This window comes from Anoplopoma fimbria, chromosome 13 (genome assembly GCF_027596085.1).
Source record: "Anoplopoma fimbria isolate UVic2021 breed Golden Eagle Sablefish chromosome 13, Afim_UVic_2022, whole genome shotgun sequence".
In the NCBI taxonomy this organism is placed as follows: domain Eukaryota; kingdom Metazoa; phylum Chordata; class Actinopteri; order Perciformes; family Anoplopomatidae; genus Anoplopoma; species Anoplopoma fimbria.
The window spans coordinates 2979673-2997256 of NC_072461.1; the positions used below are offsets into that span (position 1 = coordinate 2979673).

General features: G+C 39.8%; 1 protein-coding gene and 1 non-coding gene across 2 annotated transcripts; one reads left to right on the forward strand and one right to left on the reverse strand.

The window, feature by feature from the left end:
• The first annotated feature begins 2163 nt into the window (after positions 1 to 2163).
• LOC129101660 (junction-mediating and -regulatory protein-like) lies at positions 2164 to 15872 on the forward strand. The gene is made up of 10 exons (XM_054611558.1): positions 2164 to 2922; positions 7236 to 7409; positions 12566 to 12716; positions 13301 to 13470; positions 13561 to 13726; positions 13981 to 14150; positions 14308 to 14391; positions 14471 to 14566; positions 14658 to 15183; positions 15278 to 15872. The coding sequence occupies exons 1-10, from the start codon at positions 2164 to 2166 to the stop codon at positions 15583 to 15585; spliced, it is 2604 nt and encodes an 867-aa protein (XP_054467533.1). The 3' UTR covers positions 15586 to 15872.
• Positions 10837 to 10908, reverse strand: trnaq-cug (transfer RNA glutamine (anticodon CUG)). Its single transcript has one exon. It is a non-coding gene; the product is annotated as a tRNA-Gln (tRNA).
• Positions 15873 to 17584: the final 1712 nt, after the last annotated feature.

Genomic DNA, 17584 nt, shown 5'->3' on the forward strand with positions numbered 1-17584 from the left:
ATGCAGAAATAATACTCTCACCAGTTCAGACAGGCAGAACCTCTGGTGTGTTGCTCAACCCTTAGCGTGGTTCAGTGACAGGTATGATTGAGAAAAAATTGTGTCAATTAATTTAGGCCAAACATTACTGGTTTAATGACCAGCTGCCAAAATCGACCGGGAAACAAATAGAACAAGAACTGTGTTGACATATCATAACGAAAATCAAGCCACTAACTAACAAACAAGCACCAAAGAATACACGATGGGACAGCGGTCTTGTTATTAAGCATAAAACAAAGTATTTATTGACCAACCAATTACTGGCTTATTCTATTAAAAATATGCATATAATGATGTGCTATATTGTTCCTTTTCACAATATAAGAGACTATAGTCCTAACATTCATACTGTATTTTGGAGACACAATATTCATGCTACAGCAGCTAGACAACTATTAGCCTATTTGAGCTTGTAATCAATATATAGTATTATCATTCACAGATATAAATCAAGGATAGGCTTTTTCACTTCTCAGGCTAAAATTCAATGATAGTAAATGTGCATTGCACTTTAGGTTTGGGGTTTGCTCTTTTTATTTTGTCTCTTTGCTCCTCACTATTTCTGTCTTGACCCCTTTATTTTCCCTTTTAAAATTCAAAGGCAGATGATCATATGCCAGTATTTATAAGATTTAAAAAAAATATATATATAATGAGTTAATTACACCAAGGGTTAATTTAAGAATGTGAAAACATTGCATCATAGGTCAAGGTGCAATATGGCTCATCAAAGCAGAAGCAAACTCTCTTGGAACCCATTAAGCATTTATCTTAGCATCGTTAGAAGTGATGCACCCTGGTGAGACTTTTACTTTCATCTGTCTCAGGGCTGTGACCATTAATGGGAAATACGATTTTCCATTTCTGACCTCTGAAACAGTCAATATGTGGAATTTATGAAAACTCAACTGCTCTCTCCCACACCTTGTAATTTAACCAGATGGTTTGAGACATCTCTCTGTGGATACTTTACAATTTAAATGCCACATTTGAGCAGCGTTTTTATACCATTTATTTCAGGATTACTTTATTTTGTTTATTCCCAATTGTTTTTGGACTACATCCCGTCAATAATGCATAAACCTTTATAATGACTAGTAAGACTGTTTAATATACTTCAGGGCCTTCAGCAGTAGAATACTTTCGAATGAGCTGTGAGTTAACGCCATCATATCGCTAAGGGTACTGTGTCACTTGATACTTAAATCAGTCATTGACAAATTATATTTTTGCATTAAATCAACTGTGGTGCAAAAGTATCAGAGAAATCAGTCATTGACAAATTATATTTTTGCATTAAATCAACTGTGGTGCAAAAGTATCAGAGAAATCAGTCATTGACAAATTATATTTTTGCATTAAATCAACTGTGGTGCAAAAGTATCAGAGAAATATCTTTTATAATAATGGCTTTATTTATTTGTGCATTTTATTAATATGATTATTTTCTGAAAGCTTTATATGTTTTTCTCGATGCTGCAGTCACTCTGCAAAGCATCCCTCACAACGTCATCACGTCCTACGTGCCCTACTCAAGTTCAGATACTAATGTCGCCTTCAGGTGCTCCACGGCATCACAAACTCAACCTGCTCTCATACGTATTTTGCAAGACTGCACATTAACTGTAATTTACTTTAAATGTAGATTTTAATAGTACAGTTTACTAAACAGGTTATGGTAATAATAACAACAATATGGTGATTGTAATTGTAAAAAAAACGATCACACTAAGACTTAGCATGGTTTTTCTACCAGACTAACTGGAAATTCCGATATTTCTTACAGCACATGAAGCCAACGTTATTATTTGGCGTATGTGGTATTGTTGGACAAACGATGCAGAAAACATGGTGATGTTGTGAGTTTGGAGACGATGCTATCCTTTCAGAAGACAAATCACCTGGTCACACGTATTGGAGCCTCAGCATTTTGTATTTTGAACAATGTACGCAGCTGTTTTTGGGGATGACACTGTGTGATGAGGAGAGAGGATAGAGAGGACAGCTGATATCTGGTAAACAGTTATGGTTATGTGTCATAGATGAGTCTTGTATGGTGGCATAAAAAAGGGTTTTTTGTTTGCACAAACAGTGTTATTATTATTGTTGATTATTGCAGACATGTCCTTCACAATGGAGGATCATCTGGAGTCAGGATGGGTGGCAGTCCGACCAAATGCGTTTGAGGAGAGAGAAAAGCATAAATTTGTTTTTATCGTCGCCTGGAATGAAGTGGAGGGTAAATTTGCAATTACGTGTCACAACAGGACGGTGCAGAGGAGAAGCTTTGGTGGAGACAAAACAAAATGGCCTGAAAGTCCTGTCAGAGATAAAGTATCTAAGGAGGCTGCAGTGGTTAAAGCCAAGTCCATCATAGCAACACAATCAAGTCCTGTCATAATCCAAACTGTGATTACATCTCCCATTAGTCCTGACAACGAGGTGTTCAAAGCCCTGAGAGAGGACCTCTTGTCCCCATCACTGGACAGCTTGGACCTGGAGGAACTGGACTGTCTGAGCAGGGAAGACTGCAGCTGGGCCGGACTCTTCTCCTTCCAGGACCTCAGATCAGTCCACCATCAGCTGTGCTCGGTGAACTCGGACCTAGAGGCTTGTCTCCCAGTGTTTCCAGAGGAACCAGCCGGTGTGTGGACGGTGCTCTTCGGCACTGCAGAGGTACCTGAGACCGAAATGGATGAGCTTTGCTACAGTTTACAGATGTACCTGGGCCACACGCTCGATACCTGCGGATGGAAGATCCTTTCACAGGTGCTGTTCACGGAAAAAGACGACCCAGAGGAGTACTATGAGAGCCTGAGTGAGCTGAGGCAGTCCGGGTATGAAGAGGTGCTCAACCGTGCAACAAAACATCTGCAGGAGGTGAGTGAGTTTTTAGTGATGCCCACACAGTATCTCCATGACTTTATCAGCTTCGTATTAACATATAATATAGTATTAGACTGTTCAAATCCTCCATTGTGGATAATATAGTATTAGACTATATTATATAGTCAGTGGTGTATAAAGTACCCAAAAGCCATACTTGACTGACTTGACATGACTCCAGTAAAAGTAAAAGTCACCTATTAGAATACTACTTGAGTAAAAGTCTTAAAGTATCTGATATTTGCTGTACTTAAGTATCAAAAGTAATTTTCTGATATTAAATGTACTTAAGTATTGAAAGTAAAAGTACAAGTAAATGCTGTTAATAAAAAAGCAAAGGGTCAGAATTTTGAGAATTATGAGGTTTATTCTTTTAAGTGTTGTGGCCACCATGACCAAGGACAAGGAGTTGTGTTGAAAATAATTGGGTTGGCTGTGATCCATCCAGGAGCAACAATGTTGAACACAATGGGCAAAGGTTTTGCTCGAGCTGAATCTGCAATTGGGCGACTGCTACCATCATAACTCGAACAAAACATGATCAATACTAAGAGAAATACAATGCACAGACTATATTATATTACTATATAATATAGTAATATAATATAGTCTGTGCATTGTATTTCTCTCGAACTCACAATCACACAGTTGCACATCTGGTCAACTGTGTGCTCACAGTCTTTCCTGCGTTGCTGACCAGACCAGCTGGGCTGCTTTAGGCTTTGTCATACCAAAAATGGTGATGTGGAAATGTGATGCACCATTCATCTGATGTAGACAGGTATTAAATAGACATACTAAATAGATTGCATCCAGTTGAGGACAAAGCAATGCAGTATACAGAAGAGAGCTGAACTTTCTTAACTCACACAATCACAAAAATAAGTAAATCTTAAGCATCAATTTTATAGTTTCTTATTTGGGAAATGTTAATAATATGAGTAATCTTAGACTAAAATTATATATTGTATTTCTTAGCACATACACAAATTGTCTTACTATGTGGAACATTCAGTAAATGCATTTAACATCCATTATAAAGATGAATGGCTGTCCAGTCAGGAAACTGCATGAAGGTTGCATGGCCTTTATGTACATTAACCTCTTTGTATTTGTTTTGATATGGTAGGATCAGCATGTGGACTTTTATGTGGTTAACCAAACAACATAAGTTAATTTGGTATTGGTACAACTAATGTATGAAACATTCATTGGGTAGCTAAAACAGGAACGTAATTGAGGTTTGTGAGAAAAAGAGGTCACCAGAGGTTACAGTATGCAACAAGGCATACCACAATCTAACCTCCATCAGTGTAGGTGTGACAAAACTATACAGACAAGAACTTAAACAATTGCGCACGGATAACACAGCTGACAGGGATACTATCACCATTATCTTTTCATACCTTTGAAAAAATTATCGTCGGAATAAAGTGGAAAGACCAATCTAACTGGCTTTCCAGTGAAGAATTTGTAAAATTAGGTTGTAACTAAAAGTAAGGTCCCTTGAGGAATATTATTCTCTCAGCATGGCTGCTGTCTGCTGCTGACACAGCTGAGAGTCAAGGGCACAAACAGACACACACAAACACTTCAAGCACTTCTTTCCTTTTATAATTAACCTGTTGATGTAATGAGCAAAGTCATCCAATGTGACAGCACTGTTGCTCACAATTACTACCTAAACCCGTCTCATTTACAGTCACGAATGATTCCAAAGGACAGCTCAGGGAGACGTCTATGCGCTGCTCTTTAGCGGAGGTGGGGTGGTTAACACGTTGCATTTTCCATAATAACCAGCTAGTCTTTATTCTCGAAGTCCTTTCTTTTGGGAAGCCAAAAAAAAATGCTGTTTAAAAAACACTTCTGATAAAGAATATACCTCAGCAGGATAAGCCAGTCCCAAACAGGGCAGGGGACTACCAAGACCTTCTGTCAACATCTAGTGGTAGTGTCCTTATTGTTCAGTATCATCGATTTATTGGGCCTTTCTTGGTTATTTATTTATAAAGATTATAGTAACACACTATATTAACATTCTTAATGATATTGAGTCACTTACTGTTATATCAGATGTTATATATAATATTTATCCTTTGTTATTATACTGCAATTAATGTGAGAACAAGTCACATTAATTGCGGAATTTCAGTAAATTTGGTTCAAATCATAGATTGACTGTCAAATTCAAAGAACATGCAGTAAAGAATAACATGGTGAAAAAAATGGTTGGTTTTTTGACGATCTGTGGAAGTGAATATTAGTTCTACATGCATTTGATGAATTGTTATCAAATACGTCTTGAAGTTATAATATAAATAAACATTTCTGTGAAACACTTCTGTATGTGTCAATTATAATCAAACATAGCACTGCTTAGACATGACACAGCGGAGACATAATCCAGACACTATACCATACACACTCCAGGCCTGCTCCTTTTACACATCAGCAACAGAAAGTGATTGATTAACTGCTCTCAATACAAACAGACATTTTATTGATACTCACTGGCTCTCACATTGTCCTACTAATCAATAGGGCTAGATTGATGCAGCCTTGACTTATGGAGCCAGAGAGTGCAAGAAGTCCTCTGAGAGAACAGGTGAGAAATAGCATTAAAGGAAGAGTTGCATTATAAGCATCACAGCATTACTGCTGACCGAGCTCACTCATGTCGGCTGAACAGTTGCTCCCCGTTGTCCCTTTAGCTAGGTTAAAGGACCGGGCCTTTGCAGCTGTAGCCCCCAAAATTACAAATGAGTTGCCTCTGCATGTGAGGCTGGCCTTTACACTGCCTGTTTTTAAATCCTGTCTTATACATTTTTATTTGATGGCTTTGAACTCACTATGAGAGCTTTCATTCTATGTTATGGTCTTTTGTCTACACATTAAACATGTGTTTTGATGTTTGTTGCTATATTCTGATTGTACAGCACTTTGGTCAAATGTTTATAAATGTGCTTTATTAATACATTTAGGTTGGATTATAGTGGAGGGTAGATCAACTTTGTATTTATTTGTCACAATTATCTAAAAAATAATAATGTAAAAATAATTACTCTATTTTACGCTTACAATGTACATGACTCCAGCAGCACAGCAAGATCACAGTATAATACATTTTAAATCTGTTTAGTATGTTTACTGTCTTTGCAAAACTAAGAAAGAGTCAAGAGACTACATCCATGTATACGGATGTGTTTCTGGCCAAGGCGTTTCTGTTTTGTTCTGCCTTTGGCAGTGAAAAGAGGCGGTGAGTAGCATAAACGAATCACCCACATGTCATTCCTCTAGTCAGTTCCACACCCACTCCCTCACAGTTTAGAAACACACACAATGAAAATAAAAAGACAGAAAACCAGATGCAGTCAACTTTGCCTTACTGCCCTTCTTTAGCAAAAAACACACAAACAGCAGAGGCATCAGTTTCACAGAATGCGCCCCAAACAGCCCAAATTCAATTGCTCTGGTTGCTTAAATAAATGTCAGTCACTGAATCGGATGTTCAGTTTGTTTGAAGTTATATTCATTTTGAAGATGGATGAAGAGATATTCATCATCTTCGCAGTTTATTGTCTCGTAGGGTCGTATACACACACACACACACACACACACACACACACACACACACACACACACACACACACACACACACACACACACACACACACACACACACACACACACACACACACACACACATACACTGGCCTATTGATCCTTCCTCTCCATTTGAGTCAATGGTTATTTCAGGAATTGCTGGTAGCCTGCAGGATTGTTCAGTCTGGCAAAAATGTGTGTGTATTGATCTTATTCCCAGCAGCATCAAGGACTTCGCTCTCTTAGCCATGGTCTGTGCAATGAGACTGCACTCAAATATACTCCTATTATTTACAGTTTCACAAAGTATCCTCTTAGTCTCACAGTGAGGTGCAAGTTTACATTCACTGCTGAATGACACCTAAAGATGTATTTAAGAATGTTCCTATGGCTTTTATGTACTTGTGATGGGTTGATAACTGATTTTCTGACACTTCTATTATCAAGCTGTTACACAGATGTTGGCTTTGTGCTAAACTTAATTTTTCTGATTTGTAGGTAACAAAATATATTCAAAAATGTATATCATATTATTAATCAAAGTGCTTCCAACTATCTTAATGTTTGTTTGTTTTAAACTACATCCAATCAAAGGATGTCTCATTTAAAAGGCACACACAGAGATTGTAAAAGAAGCTATAGATATAAGTTGTTTGTATGTTGACAATGGTGACATTCATTTCCTGTGTGTTCATGTAATGTAGCTGCTGGAGAAGCACAAGACCATGGACAGTATGGTGGAGCTGTTGGATCTGTATAAGGAGGAAGATGAGGCCTATGGAGGACTGCTTGAGGCCTCAACACAGCTGTACCAGTACCTGCTGCAGCCCTTCAGAGACATGAGGGAACTAGCAATGCTACGCAGACAGCAGATCAAGGTAACAATTTGTACCAGTCTAAACTCCACAGAAGATGGAGAGGCGTCCTTACTATTCTTTATATTTTGGGGGGATTTGTCTCATTAAAATATGGGTTTTACAGAGTTTGGACCCGAATCTGTGGACCCAGTAATTTGCCAAAACCTCTTTGGCATACAACCAAGCAACTTTTTCAGTCACAGTTTTCACACACAGGTTCAGCTTACTTTAGAAGTGAAAAATTGTGTATACTGTTGGTGACATTCAACAAGGAGAAGATTACAAATATAATTTAAAAGTTGGTGTCTTTTGTTATTTTTATACAGTTTGACCCTATCATTTGAACAGATTTTCTTTTATAGGAAGCTGGCAACTATGCAGACAGGCCTAGATTAGGTGATGTATCTACGTACAGGCACCAACATGGAACGGTCATAAAACACAATGGATAGTAACAGGAAATCCCCACGTCTCTTAAAATAGAGTCTGCTCTGTGCATGTCCATCACTGTCTATGTGCATGTTGGACTGTGATGTAATGTGTCTAATATTAATGCCCTTGTATATTCTGATAATGTATAATGGTAAGCAAAGCAGTGGGAGGGTGACGAGATATATTGTTATTGCAAAGAGAAGATGGAGGCTGGTGAATGGATGGGATGAAAGATGGAAATAATTATTGCAGTGCTGTTAGCTCTTTTATATTTAGCTCACTGACTCAGTATAATACAGACTTTATTATATAACATCCATCAATGAAGAAGCATATTGACACGTATATACACACACACACACATACACACACACATACTTATATTTTTTTAACCCTAGCTTGTGTTCGAAAAGGATCCGGGACACTTTTCTTGTCATTCTACAATAACATGCTTGGCATCGCTGGAAACTCCAAGCTTTCTTGGTCATTTAAAAGCTTTGTGAACCAAACGGTGAGATGAAGCACATTGACGTAAAGTTATGTTCTTGGTAAAAAAAAATCCCAGAATATTGTGCTATTTTTGCCAAAAACGGCTGATTGTGGTTACTTATGGTTCAAAGTAAAGCTTGTGCCAATGGGAAGTCGCAGTGAGTCTCAGGGAGGAGAGCACATTTCTGTCAGAAGGGTTTATTTTAACCCAAACCACAATCTTTTCTTAAACATAACCAAGTTGGTTTGTTGCCTGAATCTAAGGAGCTTTCTGGCCCTGAAGGTAAACTTCATCCATGTGCGGGAGGAGTAAGCAGCCACTTTAATCAAGTTAGGCTGACTTGCACTGTAGAGAGCTTCGGCTGTTGGCGGTCACCTGTGGCTGAATCGAAGCACTCATATCAACATGAGTGCAACATGGTTGTCTTGTCTATATATATCGGCCCTGCGATAGTCTGGCGACCTGTCCAGGGTGGACCCTGCCTTCACCCAATGACAGCTGGGATCGGCTCCAGCGCCCCCGCGACCCTTGACACGATAAGCTGTTATGGTTAATGGATGGATGGATGGATGTAGTAAACACATCCCGTTGCATCATTATCCATGGGACCTTGTTTTTAGTGACGATATTGCCTTTGAAATTCTAGATTTTATACTAAGCGAGCATAGATATCTTATATTTCATATAATGCCTCTCCATTTAGTCTGGAATAGTAATATAAATAGTCTTACTTACAATGGCTTTATATTCTATGGCTTCTTACCATTCAAAGGAGACTATTACTGATTAAGTATTTTAAATTATTTCATTTTTATCCTATGGCCAGGGCTTAACATAGCCACAGCTAATTTTAACCTGGCAAGCTGGTATTTAGCTGCAGATTGATTCTGAAACATTTTTTCATAAGAAACTAACAGATTTGTGCTGGGGCTTCGTAGTTGGCCTTAAACCACAGTATCTAAAACAGTTGTGTGCAGTTGCCGTTGGGGGTTGAGTGACACACTGTGAGCTGGAATGGAGCCCCACAGAGCTCCAGTTTCCCACAGTCTCACAGAGACATGAATAAGTAATGTTATGTGTGGTCCTATAGGTTTACTGCAGCTGCAGTATGATGCTGTGCTGGTGCACTGAGATCAGCAGGCCTGCAGCAGAAATGACAAGATGGAAGGCAGTGTTAGAGAGGTGGGGCTGATTAAATGTTCATAATTACAGTTTTAATTTGAAGATGAGACATATTGTCTGCTAAGGATGGGAGTGTATGCAGGGTGTTATGTCCTTTATTAATATAAAAAAAGAGGGAAATAATTCCATTTGTTTATAAAAAATAAGTATTAACTATTAAAGTAAAAGCCCCAAAAAAGGTCACATTTAGGATAATTTGTGACAAATGTTTATTTCCATCACTTCGTAATTACAAGTTTTAAATACCTTCCTAGATTACATTTCTTGGGAAAGGGGATTGTTTTTCCAAAATCCTGATATATCATCTGAACCGCAGGGCTACATGAAAAAATGTGTTATCAATGAAATGGCACCGGGAACTATAGTCAAACTAATAACAAACTGTTTGATTTGGAGAAAACTTAATTCACAATAGATGTTTTTGAATTTTGTGTAACTCAACAAAATTATTATTGTGCTGTTTGTTTACTCTCTATGAGAAACTGTATTAAGATGTGTAGTTACTTAGCGTTACTGTCCATTTGTTATTTAAGGGTATCGTTGTATGCCATAGATTTTCCACCCTTTAATAATTATACATAGGATCTAGTTGAGTTTTTTATTCAGTTGCTCACAAATATTTATTAGTCTGTTGCAATTATTGTTTTCGTAGTAATTTGCCTCTGCACTATACTTTTGCTCTGGCTTATGCTTTAAGATGCTTGTTTAAGAAAGGAGATGCACTTATGACTTCTGGTGACTAGTAGTTCTCTTGAATACCTATGTTGAATACACTTCCTGTAAGTCGCTTTGGATAAAAGCGTCTGCTAAATGACTGTAATGTAATGTAATGTAATGAGAAACTGTATTAAGATGTGTAGTTACTTAGCGTTACTGTCCATTTGTTATTTAAGGGTATCGTTGTATGCCATAGATTTTCCACCCTTTAATAATTATACATAGGATCTAGTTGAGTTCACAAATATTTATTAGTCTGTTGCAATTATTGTTTTCGTAGTAATTTGCCTCTGCACTATACTTTTGCTCTGGTTTATGCTTTAAGATGCTTGTTTAAGAAAGGAGATGCACTTATGACTTCTGGTGACTAGTAGTTCTCTTGAATACCTATGTTGAATACACTTCCTGTAAGTCGCTTTGGATAAAAGCGTCTGCTAAATGACTGTAATGTAATGAGAAACTGTATTAAGATGTGTAGTTACTTAGCGTTACTGTCCATTTGTTATTTAAGGGTATCGTTGTATGCCATAGATTTTCCACCCTTTAATAATTATACATAGGATCTAGTTGAGTTTTTTATTCCATGTAGTATTGCTGGGGAGGACGACAAAGTAATTGCAAAACTTCAGGTCCTACCGAGATTTGAACTCGGATCGCTGGATTCAGAGTCCAGAGTGCTAACCATTACACCATAGAACCGTGAGAGACTCAGCGGCGGAGCGCAGTATTAACCGCAGCATTACTTTCTGTAGCTCTTCTCCGTTAGAAACACTGTAGCTAGTTTTTATTATTTTTGTCTGAAATATTCACAGCTACTAATTGTTCTGTCCGTTACACGTTGTGTTTATGCTGTGTGATTTTAGAAAACTATAAGTATGTAAATAGCTTTATTGTAAAATATGATTTGATTTTGGGAGAGAGAGAGAGAGAGAGAGAGAGAGAGGAAAACAACAGTGAAATCGTGTGAGCTGGAAGACATACATTTTTAAAATTTGACAAATTAAGATGGTCATGAATACGATGTAATAGGAAAGAGGACACGAAATAATAAGAAAAAACTATAAGTTTAACAAAGAAAACGTGATAAATATGAAATGTACTTTTTGACAGCAATATAATTGAGGTAGCTTGTTGAAGGAGATTTACAGTAAGCCAAATCACCAGATATAAAGCTAACAGGTCTCAAATTAAACTATGTTAAGCAATGCAGAACAAAATAGAAAACCAAAGGTATGAGCACTGGCAATCTGACAGCAGGACATTGCATCAGTAAATGATACTGGTGCACTGCTGAGAAGTGTCGGCTAAACTGAGGTGCAGCGAGGGTTGTTAGGGTCAGACAGGGACAGCTCTGTAACCTTTGCTCATTACTTTCTTTATTTGTGCTGCATATGTAGCTTTTGTCACAGGGTGGTGGTTCATTTCTCAGAGTTTTTCTCCTGTGTTGATCAGTGAGGATTTCGTCTTAAACAGTGATATTTCCATTATGGTCTCAAATGGTCCTACTATGCAATAATTAAAAGATAAAGTGTGTTTGTAGAATTTGTTTAGAAATGGTTAAATTATTATTAAATCTTACTTTTATCCTCAGGAACAATAAAGGCCGGAAGGCATTTTACAGTTTTCAATTATTTGCAATATCAATCTCCTATGTGCCATCTAAATTGTGATTATGTTTTTATAAGTTGTTTGAAAATTGGTTTGTATGAAAAAAAAAGTTGTATGTAGTGGTGTTTGCATGAGGGTTTGAAAAGGCACATTGTAAAAGTACCGCATAACGTCTGCTTCCATATACGAGAGTGTGGCTCCCTCTCCAGGCCTATCTTCTCTGGTGAAACCATTGAGATCCTGTTCCTCATAGCATGCAGTCATTTAAGTCAGACAATCTTACTATACAACATGTATAGGGGTGATTGACTGTCCTGTAATGTAAACCACCTCCTAATGACTCCTAAGTATAAACATGTCTATCACTATTTTTCCCCCTCTTTTGTTAAACCAATTTACTCCTGCCACATTTGGCAGTAATGTGTTCCAACCACCTCTATATCTCAAATGAAGACGTATATCTCTTGGCTGTGGACTTTTATGAATGTGCCTCTAACTGCCTGATCTTAGTGAGATTGCATTGGCTGTACTGTGCCACCTCAAATGAAAAAAAGTTGTATACCATGATCTCCACATCTACATCCATGTTTTAATATCTGCATAATATATAACACAGGGTTTATAAGGGTGTATCATTTATATTTGGTTTTATGGTTTTTTTCACATGATTAATCTTTTCCATACTCCTTCACTGAGTCCTGTCGTTCTTAGCCTTGCTGACAACATTATGTTCATCCTCTCTATACAGATTTCCATGGAGAATGACTACCTTGGCCCAAGGAGGATTGAAGCTCTAAAAAAAGAGGACTATGACTGGCAGAAGAAGGCTCAGGAGGCAGTCCTCAATATCCAGGAGTATACTATAAAATACTTTGAGATCACTGCCAGAGCCCAGAAAGGTACAGAATGCCATCTCTGTCACTGCCAATGTCAAGTCAATAAATCAGAGGAATGACTTTGAATAATCACACACAGCACACACACACAGTGGAAGCATTGGCCTGCTATTGACCTGTGTGTGGTTTTGAACGCCAGGGCTAATGTGATTTTGTATTAATGAGGAAGTGCAGACAGCCATGGTTTGACAGGGACAGGAAGAAACAAGGACAACCTATTGATCAAACAACTCTGCCAGCGGATTGTCTCTGTGCAGGGTTACTCCACAATGTGCCCCTGCTTATCACAGTTTTCCTCCACGACTGATTGGTCCATTTATGATCTGACACTTATTAGATCAAAAATCAGATAAGTGAGTGGGTTTTTTTGTGAAAGAAATTGCAATGTCGAAATGTGGCCAATAGATGTCTCCCTCTACATTACTGTTATGAAGAGTTACTTTTAACTGTTTGGAAGTTTCTCACAGTCACCTGGCCATTGCCTTTTGTTTGTGTGTGTGTGTGTGTGTGTGTGTGTGTGTGTGTGTGTGTGTGTGTGTGTGTGTGTGTGTGTGTGTGTGTGTGTGTGTGTGTGTGTGTGTGTGTAGGGGTGTATGAACGTATGAAGGTGGACCAGCGTAAGTTTGGTAAATCTTCATGGACAGCAGCGGTGGAGCGCATGGAGAGACTCCGCTACTCTGTCACCAAGGAAACACTGCAGCTCCAGAGAGCCAGGGAGATCTGTCTGGAGCAGAGGAAACGCACACTTCGAGAGGAGGTGTGGTAGTAACACTCAACACCATACAAAACACATAAACACACTCATACAGTTTTTTGGGGGGTTGAGTTTTTTGTCCCTTCCCCTCAGATGCAGAGTCTGTGTAGCAGTGAAGATGCCATGGCCCTCCTAGACCACATGGAGACACAATACTATGAACGCCAGCTCCAACTGTACGACATCCAGGCTGAGATACTGCAGTGTGAAGAGCTGCTCCTCACCGCTCAACTAGACAGCATTCGCAGACAGATGTCAGGTATTTTGGCTAAATTCACAAGCTACTTATGGACACATTTTGCTTAAGGGATAAGCCCCTTGAGATGCATTATTTGATTTTCAAGAGTCCTGACAAGACACTACATTTCACAAATGATTCTGCTCTGTTGACTGTGCATGAACATCCTACAAGACACAAGTCTGAATGAATACTTTATTACTAGTGTCTGTCCAACACATGACAGACCTGTACCTGTGTATCCACACAAGTCAAGTGATGTACGTGTGTTTCAGAGTTTCAAGATGAGGTGGTTTACTATGACACCTTTGAAAGTGCAGATGATATAAAAGAAGACAATACTGCAGATAGAGAAGAGCTGCGCAGACTTCAGGTCAGCGCTCGTCAACTGGAGGCGAGAAGGGGGCGCATCACTGCCAAACGTTCCTATCTGAGGAACAAAAGGGTGTGTACACCTTATTCACATTCACACATATTTGCATTCCTGAAGTGTGATCAGTATTTTACATACTGTTAGTGCACACTATTGGAAATGTGGAATCGAGTGTGTATTTTGCATTTTGTTTGATTGTTTGTCGTCCCCCCCACACACCTTTCTGCAGGAGATCTGTGTATCGAACCACACTCAGAAACAGCAGACACGTAAAACCACCCACAAGGACTCAATATCCCACCAGGTATTACATGTTGATGCTTTTTTATAATTATATGACTACTGTAAAGCATTGTCAGTAACATTCTCCTCTAAACCTCTACATTCATCAGCTGAAAAATGAAGAAGAGGAAGACGAGGAAAAGAAGAATAGCAGAGTTAGTCAGGAGAGGCAGAGAACTCTAGACAGACTACGCACTTTCAAGCAGGTATGTGCTCTCCTATTAATGTAAGTATCTCAACACGTTTCATTCTTTCTCTCACCGATCGACTTCTGTGTATCGCTGTGTCTTCATCTAGCGGTACCCAGGTCAGGTGATCCTGAAGTCCATTCGCCTACGCGTGACCCACACCAGAAGAAGAGAGCGTGGAAGGAGCATGGAAATGAGTAGTGTGAGTGAGAGGGAGGAGCGTGTGGAGGCGCAGGGTCACCCGCTGTGTCTGAGTACCAGTGTGCAGACGGACCCCAGCTCCACACTCACCACTCAGCCCGTCACGGTCCTCACAGCATCTCTTCCTCCTCTGCCTGTGCCCAGTCCTGCAGACACCTCCTGCTCTCCCTGCTCCCTGTCCTCACTACTGGCATCCCCCATGTCCCCTCCTCCTCCACCTCCCCCTCCCCCTCCCCTGCCAATAAAGGAAGAGCTTTCTCCTTCTAGGAGCCCAGGTCGGCATGGGCAGAAGGTAGAGGGGAAGAATGCAGCAGAAGAACTCTCCCTCTCCCCACTCGGTCCATTTATGCCTCGCTTCTTTGACAGCAGTCAACTGTTGAGTGCCCGGAAAAAGCTGAGGAAGACTCCAGAGTTTGACTCCCAAAGCAGACGAGGTACTGGAACCATTTAGTACCATAGTAGGCTCTTAGATTAGCAGGTTACAGTAGCCCGTCACAGTTTGTCTCCCTCTTCTCTTTCTGTATGCAGAGAGCTCGCCCATGGACGAGGTGCTAGCCTCCCTGAAGAGAGGCAGCTTCCACCTGAAGAAGGTCGACCAGCGCTCTCTTCATCCTTCCACGGATGACGATGACCCCAATAGCATCTTGGCTCAGATTCGAAAGGGGGTCAAACTGAAGCGCGTCCCCAGGAAAGAGGGAAAGGACAAAGGAGAGCTCCCGGCCTCCACCGACCCTCTGACCAGGAGCATCCATGAGGCACTGCGCCGCATAAAGGAGGCCTCACCAGAGTCTGACTCGGACGACGACGGGCTGGCCGCCCATGAGTGGGAGAGCTAGGGTTCAACCCTCAGAAGCAACAAATAATACGCACACATATGCCTGCATCCTCTGGCACTGCACACACTACTGTTTTTTACTGTAAAGTGCTAAATTGTACTGCAAACACACACAAACAAACAAACAGTTACTCATTCACTCGCACTCAAGCACACACAGCCCAGTCACACATAGTGACTATGCCATTGCCCGAGTCATACTGAATATCACCAACTCATCAACCTTTTCATTTGTTTTTCACACTACATTCATCATCATGAAGGACATCATTTGTGTTTTTTATTTCTACTGTATGTTACCAGGTTTTTATTCCTGTATTCAGATTCTGATGTTGAAAAGCTCTGCACTGGCTTTTTGTGGCGACATTAACATTCAGAAACAGCACATTTTACACCAACTCACTGCACTGACAGTTATTTGTGAAACTAAAAACCTCATAAGAAAAGCAATTTGTGCTGTTTGTGAGGTGTGGGCTTTTTTTCCCACTCGCTCCAAAGCATTAGACTGAAAAACTTTAACTGTAACACAAATATATAATGGGTATTGTTCATAATTCGGGGTCATGGGGGTGATTGGAAAACAAATAGAATATCCTACTTAGATTTTAATTGGATTTAATGTCCAGTGTTTAAATTATTACACAATCACCTCTGCTGAAGCTCTCTTCAGTTTTTGCTCAACCAGTGTAGTATGACTGAACCACACTACTGTATGATGCACATCTGGTTTTGTCCAGTCACATGTGGGTGTGTTAGTGTCCAACACGACCACTGCTTGTCTAATCTAAAAATGCACAAAGACTGTAAATCCTGAAGTCTGTAACACCAGACTTGTTCCCCCTCCCCGCTCTTGTCCTCATCCGACCTTCACCAACCCCAACTCTCACCTTCTCATACGGTGAAGGAAAATGTATCAACCCATCTGTTCGACCGCAACATATGGCCAGGCTGGTGAGAGATATGGAGAGTCACAGTAGGCTTATCATTTGCTGCCGAAACTAGCAACATCTCTGAGCAGAAGCTGGCCACCTAGAGTGGGAGAGGATTTGATGGATGAAGGGTCACCTGTAGAGATGCAGAGTTTCTTTAACGGGTGGAGGTCCTGGTTAGTGTCAGTCATCTTGGTAAAGTGTGGGCAGACTGTGTGGTTCGTGATTCCCGAGCTTAGTAGTCACGGCAGAACTGTAAAACTGTGAAACTGTTCACGCTCATTTGAATGATGGATGGTTTGTGGGAGGCTAGATTCTCTCAGCGCTGTAGGGAGTCACTGTGGGCTGAGGAGCAGGCGGTCGTGATGGATGTGGTTTCTACTGACATCTTATTCACTTTCTCTCCTCTCCTCAATTGCATCTTATTCTAATTTCTCTCACAGCACACAGTGGGCAGAAGCACACAGTAGGAGGTCTGTTACTCACAGTGCTGAAAGTGAAAATGTTCATGCACACATGGACTCACACATTAAGCACACAGCCAACATGTGCAGAAACATTTTAGTGGCAAACTGAGTCAAAAGCCTCTACCCATAAGTCTTTTTTTTTTTTAAGTGATTTCAACACTTTCATGGTAAATAGTTCAAACTCTGAATCACTTTATCTGTACAGTAACAACTTTGTTTTTTATCACTGCTGAAACATTATATCTGCTGTAGATGAGTCAGTTTAAAAGCACTTAACATGTGATACTCGACCTACAGAGGTGTGATGGAAGGACAGTATGAGAGGACCTGTGCGGTTGCTTAGCAGCAGAGGAATTCACGCTAACATACATGTTACGGAAAGCACAAGGATGTGAATTCATAAACTAAGCACTGAGTCTGAAACAGTTATATGCACTGTCTCAAATAACTTTAATGCAAATATTTTAGCTTTTTCTCTTGTTATTGTGTTGAGAGCCTTTCTCAGTTTAATCATGGACGGGCACTGAACAGGCATGGAGGTATATGTCACATTATACAACTTGAAAATAGATCAGTGCTAAAATCTTGGCAAACCTGAGGCACT